Source organism: Sinocyclocheilus grahami, unplaced genomic scaffold (assembly GCF_001515645.1).
Source record: "Sinocyclocheilus grahami isolate Dianchi unplaced genomic scaffold, SAMN03320097.WGS_v1.1 scaffold684.1, whole genome shotgun sequence".
In the NCBI taxonomy this organism is placed as follows: domain Eukaryota; kingdom Metazoa; phylum Chordata; class Actinopteri; order Cypriniformes; family Cyprinidae; genus Sinocyclocheilus; species Sinocyclocheilus grahami.
The window spans coordinates 315,935-324,229 of record NW_015505863.1 but is presented as its reverse complement, the minus strand read 5'-3'; the positions used below and the strand labels follow the sequence as shown (position 1 = coordinate 324,229).

The 8,295-nt window shown below is 38.4% G+C and overlaps 1 protein-coding gene and 1 non-coding gene across 2 annotated transcripts; one reads left to right on the top strand and one right to left on the bottom strand.

Annotated features, from left to right (window-relative positions):
- Window positions 1-828: 828 nt before the first annotated feature.
- On the bottom strand, window positions 829-5,369 carry LOC107559410 (deoxycytidine kinase-like). The gene is made up of 7 exons (XM_016243223.1): window positions 5,140-5,369; window positions 2,275-2,390; window positions 1,974-2,167; window positions 1,729-1,876; window positions 1,520-1,635; window positions 1,331-1,430; window positions 829-1,194 (listed from the first exon to the last, which is right to left on the bottom strand). Exons 1-7 carry the CDS (start codon window positions 5,231-5,233, stop codon window positions 1,168-1,170), a joined length of 795 nt encoding a protein of 264 aa, XP_016098709.1. The 5' UTR covers window positions 5,234-5,369; the 3' UTR covers window positions 829-1,167.
- An 883-nt stretch (window positions 5,370-6,252) lies between these two features.
- Window positions 6,253-6,334, top strand: trnas-gcu (transfer RNA serine (anticodon GCU)). The gene has a single exon. It is a non-coding gene; the product is annotated as a tRNA-Ser (tRNA).
- Window positions 6,335-8,295: the final 1,961 nt, after the last annotated feature.

The window sequence follows — 8,295 nt, the reverse complement described above, 5'->3', positions numbered from 1 at the left end:
GGGGGGGGAGGGGGGGGGGGTCTGAACGTAGATAAAATCAACCTGAAAACTGGACTTAAATGGGTTGCCTACAAATTTGACCATGAAAGCTAAATATTATGAGTGGCCAAGTATGGTGTCCCATACTCAGACTTTGTACTCTGCATTTAACCCATCCAAGTGCACACACACACAGCAATGAGTGGTGAACACACCACAGAGCAGAGCAGACATTTTTGCTGCGGTGCCCGGGGAGCAGTTGGGGGATTGGTGCCTTGCTCAAGGGTCTCACCTCAGTTGTGGTATTGAAGGTCGAAAAGAGCACTGGTCATTCACTTCCCCCTGCCACCAATACAGAGACTCGAACCCATGATCTTTGGGTTATAAGTCCGACTCGCTAACCATTAGGCCACGACTGCCTAAACTGTGTTTCTTTTTATGAAAGCATTATTACAAGGATGAACTCAAAAACATAGAAAGAGCCACCAGGTTCTCACTGCTGAGTGAGTCAGCGTTCTGACAGCCTGTTTTACAGGAGCAAGAGTTTGGGCAACTAGTCATAAGGCAAAGTGGAGAGAATTGTGTCTAAAGCTGAAGAAATGAATGGTTACCATTTTATTTTTCTCTCTCTATTCAAGCTGTACATCTTTCAGTACATATTCTTCCCACACATTTGACCAATTAATTTACATGACATTTCCAGTTGCTTGTAATTACAGGAAAAAGATTCTATTTTAAAACATAATTTTAGAGGCTGCACTCAAAAAGAGTAATTTCTATCAGACAAACTCTTTAAGAGGAGAGAATAACAAGAGGAATTTTTAGATTTTAAGGATTTTATTTCCATGTCTTTTTTTAGTAAACACCGACATTCCCAGCTTTTCCATGGCTGTGAGAACCCTGTAACATTAACGGGTAACTTTTCACTAACGGAATAGTCTCCAGACATTCCGTACATAAATATGAATCTCCTGTATGTGTTATTTGTTCATCACAGAAGAGTTTAAAACAATGTTTTGTAAAAAATTATGTTTTAATATACAAAAGAAATACATATGTACAACAAGCTAAATATGAAATAAGCTAAAAAAATAAAATCACAAATTCATTCACAGGCATGAATCCCCAGAGTACTAGTGATAAATCACCAGTTTACATGATTGACACAAATTAATGTATATTTGTAGGCTACAGGGTGTTCAAAAACTCCTTCACCTGAAAGGAAACAAAAAAACAACAACTTATTTACGATGTAAAATCATGTCAAAACATGGCAGTTCTAAAACACTTTACTATGAGGCAGAATTCTTATAATGCCATTTGTCCACAGACCCATATAGAGTATACGTACCTTATCAATAATACTTTCTTGCTTAATTCGGTCATTTTTAAAATCCTCATTAACATCCAGGACCAGTATTGGAAGGTCTTTAAGATACTTAAAATCCAACCTGTATATGACGATATACCCATTTAGATACTCAAACAACGAAAAACAGCTCAAATACAAGTTTCAGCACATAGTAAGTTGATCACTAACTTTGTGGTTCGGTTGTACAGCCAACACTCATGCTTATAATGAAGCTTCTCCAGGTAGTCCAAGGGAATCCCTTGTTCCTCCTCTCGTCCTCTGAACTGAAGACGCTGCATACACCTCTGTAGATCATGTGTTTAATCAATACATCATAAAATTCTCACATTTATGTTACTACAGGTGAACCATGCACCATGTAAGGAGCTGTGAGTTACCTCGGGATCAGCGCGAAGATAGATCATGGCATCAAGCTCAATCTGGGACTCAAACTGAGTGAGGAGCCATGAATGCCAGTCTTGATAGATGGCCCACTCAGTCTCATTCAGATCTCCAGACTCAAAGAGGTTAGAGGCAAAGACATATCTGGAGAATGAAAAATGTAAGACTTTTTAATTTTTTCAGTTTAACACTATTTTTAAACTCTTTTCCAAATTCCAGACAATCGGTTTAATGTCTGTACCGATCACTGTAGACAGAGCGCTCAAAGAACTGGACTGGCTGCTCTGCCTGCTGAAGTTTGGCAGAAGGAGGCTGAAGCTGTGCACGGACGCGACTCAAGCAGGCGTAGGTCTGGAAAGTGTAAGACCAGCGACTGGGCTTGTCATACAACATCTGCAGCAGGTTGCCTCCACTCTTCTGGGATGTGCTGAGCTCCTACAGGGATAGAAGGGGATAGGTTATTTTAAAAATCACTCACGTTAATGTTTAAGAGTTTGAAGACACTTCCTTAATAAAATATATTGTATACAGACATACTGTACCTCATACTCGTTCTCTGTGCTTTGTACATTGCACCACTTCCCAATGGGCTCTGGTATGACTTCCCACTCCTCTGACGCCCGCTCCAACAAGTGCACAAAAGTTGACTTCCCTGCCGCTGTTGCACAAATATACATGTTTTAAAATACAAAACATCAATACAAGCAATCCTAATTTGTTTTCTGCATCATCAAAAATAAAAAATGTACAGCGCTCTCTTCCACCCTCAATACCACGACTGAGGTGAGACCCTTGAGCAGGGCACAGAACCCCCAACTGCTTCCCAGGCGCCGCAGCAACATGACTGCCCACTGCTCCGGGGGTGTGTTCGCTACTGTGTGTGTGCACTTGGATGGGTTAAATCCAGAGCACAAATTCCGAGTATGGGTCACCATACTTGGCCACACCTCACTTCACTTACTTTGTCTGTCTATGTTTATGTCTGGCATTAATTGCCAGAAGCATGCTTAAACCAAATGTTGTAGCAGGTATTAAATGCTGCAGACTTTTTAAGGTTTATTATTATCATTACTATTTTTGTTATTATTTTAAATTATAGTATGGTTGTCATAAAACATCATCATCATCATCATCACTTGTTAACCGTTCCATAATTTTTAATAAATGTTTCAGGACGTTTAAAAATACTTTTTGCAATTCTTATACCAAACATGTGGCAAGACGACTAACTATTTAAACACAATTCAGTCTAATAATAAGAATAATCGACGGCTGTCACGGCTCGCTCTACAAAATAGACCTAGTATTTGGCGCCAACAGCACTACTGTATTTAAAGCTGCAGTCCGTAAGTTTTGCCTCTTTGTCGCCATCTCTGTTTGAAAACCTGGAATTGCAGTTACTTGCGAAATTATCTTCCTTGCGTGGGTTGTACTCTGGCAAGGCTCCAGCTTGGATGAATCTAATGTTTTGAGGAGCACGTGTGGCAGTCAGTCACCGGCCGCACCGGTGTGAATCCTATACTTAGTAATCACAGATTCTGGTTGTAGCAGGTATTAAATGCTGCAGACTTTTTAAGGTTTATTATTATCATTACTATTTTTGTTATTATTTTAAATTATAGTATGGTTGTCATAAAACATCATCATCATCATCATCACTTGTTAACCGTTCCATAATTTTTAATAAATGTTTCAGGACGTTTAAAAATACTTTTTGCAATTCTTATACCAAACATGTGGCAAGACGACTAACTATTTAAACACAATTCAGTCTAATAATAAGAATAATCGACGGCTGTCACGGCTCGCTCTACAAAATAGACCTAGTATTTGGCGCCAACAGCACTACTGTATTTAAAGCTGCAGTCCGTAAGTTTTGCCTCTTTGTCGCCATCTCTGTTTGAAAACCTGGAATTGCAGTTACTTGCGAAATTATCTTCCTTGCGTGGGTTGTACTCTGGCAAGGCTCCAGCTTGGATGAATCTAATGTTTTGAGGAGTATGTGGCAGTCAGTCACCGCACCGGTGTGAATCCTATACTTAGTAATCACAGATTCCTGCCTACGTCTTGGAATATGACCCAAATAAGAATTTTCACCGTACATTGTCATCTGACCAAGTAAGTAACAAGTCTGCCACGTTTGTTCTGACCAACTGAGGAAAAAAGCATTACAATAAATCGTGCTACCAAAGGTGATGTAATCTAACGATCGATTAGCTCATATCACATCAAACCATGCAAATTATTATTATTGTTATACTTTATTCTCAGATTATTAATGTTAACAACATCAGCATTGCGTGACTATGAGTATAGTGTGTGTGTAGATTTCAATTTCTGTACGGTCTTATTTCTAATTGTCATACAATTCGTATTTCACACCAAGAAATTCTTTTAACCCAAAAAGCAAACTATGCTCCCTTCGAACCGGTCGTCTTTAAAATACAAATCTTGTGTAATCCCAGGCTATCTGTAATCAGAAGCACCTTTAAAACTGGAATATAATTTAATTTCATTCACATGTGTTTCATATAATCCTTTCTGGAATACAATCCGCCATAAAAAAAATTTTTTTTTTTACATTTAATTATTCTAGCTGCTGTGAGAAAAGGCTAACGATCTGCCACCTGCAGCATCGTAGCCGGTGTCCTGACATTTTATCCTACCCGTCAGATTTTCCTACCAGGGTTTACCAATTTTGCGTAATTTTTCTAATGCTGAACAACAATTTTTAATGGATCTGCATTACTGTAAGGGTATGTTTAGGGTTGGGTAGGTGTAGACGTTAATAAAACACAATCTAATAGGTAGAAAAATGATTTATAGTTGGTTTCCGGTAGTTGTATCCCTTCTATCCACAACCACGAATCTAACACATGATTACTATATTTGCATTACTGTAAGGGTAGGTTTAGGGTTGTGGTAGGTGTAGACATTAATAAACCATAATTTGACAGGCAGCATTTTTCGGTGTCGAATTGTACTACCTACTGTTTTAATGGGAGGTAACGTTAGCAAAATCTGACAGGGTAGCACAAATCGACAGAACAGCGGGACAACTTCTTTGTTTACAGAAGTGACGTGATGACGCACCAGCATGCTCGAATTTCCCGCGAAAACCTACCCTCACCACTCACATTAGAAAACATTACTATAAGCTAACCCTTGTGAATCGGGCTATAGTAAGGCGATAGTTTTTAACACTGGCTGGTTATGTACTTGCTCAAATATTGATTTTGGATCATTTTAAACCAAAACAAGTTATGGACTGCAGCTTTAACAATACAAGCACGCTCTCAAGCTCGATCATAAAAACTAAACTGTTAACGACACTTACGTGATGTATTAAGTGCGTTTTATTCTATGTATATTATTTAGTTGATTAAACCAAAATAAGTTAAACTTACCAATGTTTCCCTCTATTGAGATCTTCAATGCCCTTTTTTCGAAACTGAGGTCAACGTCGAGGCTTGAACAAAATCTCTTCGGAGGAGTAGCCATTATTGTATCACATAAATAAACAAGCCACTGTATTATATATGTTTTTTATGTCTCCAAGACCAGCTTAAAGCTTCCGTGCGCGCTAAAACAGTTTGAACTGCTTGAAATTCGCGGCAAGTCTTCACATGGTCAGCGACGCGGGGGAGGGGCTCTAGGAAATTCACCGTGTGATTGGCCACGTCCGCAAAAGCCTCTGTTTCATTGGTTGGCGTTTACAGCGCGCTGAGTTTTATGGATCTGCCTGTTACGAGCCGTTTCCTGTACTGCTTTATCTTGAAAACATGATGCAAGACAACCTTTCAGACCTTTAAATTATGCAAATCTCCCCAGATTCAAATGGTAAGTGATCGTAGACGGAAAGATTCAAATTGCAGATAGATGATGGCAAAGTAAATTTACGGTAGTTATCATTTAGGTCACGTTAGTTATCATTATTACTGTTACATTGGTCAGCTACACGTTACTAAAAGTATGAAAACATGACAAATATTACACAATGAAACTGGTAGCAAACACGAGTGTCCCGATAAGACTGTAATGCTTAACAAAAAAAACAAAACAGCTAATGAAGTAGTCAGAAGTTTGCACATTTGTGTACAAAACTTTATAAAAACAAATAACGACAGCCAATTTGCAATTGTCACTATTATATATCTTTATATACTATTATATAAATGTGCTGCCTATTATATAAATCAATGTGACCAGCAGAGGGCAGCAGGTGACTACGGCATCACGAATGTCACGTAAAAATATTTTTTCCGCACATTTTGTCAACTTCATCTATTAGCTTACGGACAAAATAAAGCAGTGTACGCGCTATCTCTGTCAGGTAAAGTAAGTCAGTGACACTAACAGTTGTGTGATACCGATTTAGCCAAATATCACGGAGACAAAAGTGCTTCAACATCTACTTAGTACGTTAAGGTTTTATTACTTGCGTCCAAAGACGTGAAATTGGGGGATATACCATATATACGCCATTTTTATAGAATTGACCAAAAGTGTTTGATCTATCCGACGAGGTGGCCGAGTGGTTAAGGCGATGGACTGCTAATCCATTGTGCTCTGCACGCGTGGGTTCGAATCCCATCCTCGTCGAGAAATATGTTTTTCATTTGTCCCACTGTTTAACAAAAGCCCCTTAATTTTACTGCTACATTTAGAAAGACCTGTAAAAAAGGAACATATTGAATACTGTCCATTCACTGTGATTTATTGTAAAATGTCCAGTTTTTCAAATGCAAACCGAGTCATTTCAGTTCGTTTATACTGTTAGGTGTTTGTTTTGTTTCTTTTCTAAAGAGTTTGAAGGATTGCTGATGTCTGCTGCCACTCAATCTAAAACAATTCCTTGATGGATCATCTCCACAGACCACTTGTAGACAGAAATACAGTACATTATGTAACTGTAAAAAGCATTACAATAAATCGTGCTACCAAAGGTGATGTAATCTAACGATCGATTAGCTCATATCACATCAAACCATGCAAATTATTATTATTGTTATACTTTATTCTCAGATTATTAATGTTAACAACATCAGCATTGCGTGACTATGAGTATAGTGTGTGTGTAGATTTCAATTTCTGTACGGTCTTATTTCTAATTGTCATACAATTCGTATTTCACACCAAGAAATTCTTTTAACCCAAAAAGCAAACTATGCTCCCTTCGAACCGGTCGTCTTTAAAATACAAATCTTGTGTAATCCCAGGCTATCTGTAATCAGAAGCACCTTTAAAACTGGAATATAATTTAATTTCATTCACATGTGTTTCATATAATCCTTTCTGGAATACAATCCGCCATAAAAATTTTTTTTTTTTTTACATTTAATTATTCTAGCTGCTGTGAGAAAAGGCTAACGATCTGCCACCTGCAGCATCGTAGCCGGTGTCCTGACATTTTATCCTACCCGTCAGATTTTCCTACCAGGGTTTACCAATTTTGCGTAATTTTTCTAATGCTGAACAACAATTTTTAATGGATCTGCATTACTGTAAGGGTATGTTTAGGGTTGGGTAGGTGTAGACGTTAATAAAACACAATCTAATAGGTAGAAAAATGATTTATAGTTGGTTTCCGGTAGTTGTATCCCTTCTATCCACAACCACGAATCTAACACATGATTACTATATTTGCATTACTGTAAGGGTAGGTTTAGGGTTGTGGTAGGTGTAGACATTAATAAACCATAATTTGACAGGCAGCATTTTTCGGTGTCGAATTGTACTACCTACTGTTTTAATGGGAGGTAACGTTAGCAAAATCTGACAGGGTAGCACAAATCGACAGAACAGCGGGACAACTTCTTTGTTTACAGAAGTGACGTGATGACGCACCAGCATGCTCGAATTTCCCGCGAAAACCTACCCTCACCACTCACATTAGAAAACATTACTATAAGCTAACCCTTGTGAATCGGGCTATAGTAAGGCGATAGTTTTTAACACTGGCTGGTTATGTACTTGCTCAAATATTGATTTTGGATCATTTTAAACCAAAACAAGTTATGGACTGCAGCTTTAACAATACAAGCACGCTCTCAAGCTCGATCATAAAAACTAAACTGTTAACGACACTTACGTGATGTATTAAGTGCGTTTTATTCTATGTATATTATTTAGTTGATTAAACCAAAATAAGTTAAACTTACCAATGTTTCCCTCTATTGAGATCTTCAATGCCCTTTTTTCGAAACTGAGGTCAACGTCGAGGCTTGAACAAAATCTCTTCGGAGGAGTAGCCATTATTGTATCACATAAATAAACAAGCCACTGTATTATATATGTTTTTTATGTCTCCAAGACCAGCTTAAAGCTTCCGTGCGCGCTAAAACAGTTTGAACTGCTTGAAATTCGCGGCAAGTCTTCACATGGTCAGCGACGCGGGGGAGGGGCTCTAGGAAATTCACCGTGTGATTGGCCACGTCCGCAAAAGCCTCTGTTTCATTGGTTGGCGTTTACAGCGCGCTGAGTTTTATGGATCTGCCTGTTACGAGCCGTTTCCTGTACTGCTTTATCTTGAAAACATGATGCAAGACAACCTTTCAGACCTT

Bases quoted from the DNA above. Each gene is read 5' to 3' on its own strand.
- LOC107559410 (XM_016243223.1), bottom strand. From the start codon at position 5,233: ATGGCTACTCCTCCGAAGAGATTTTGTTCAAGCCTCGACGTTGACCTC. The intron at 1,636-1,728 runs GTAACTCACAGC...CATGATCTACAG, and splicing joins ATCTTCGCGCTGATCCCGAG to AGGTGTATGCAGCGTCTTCA. The intron at 1,195-1,330 runs GTACGTATACTC...GTTTCCTTTCAG, and splicing joins AAGAAAGTATTATTGATAAG to GTGAAGGAGTTTTTGAACAC.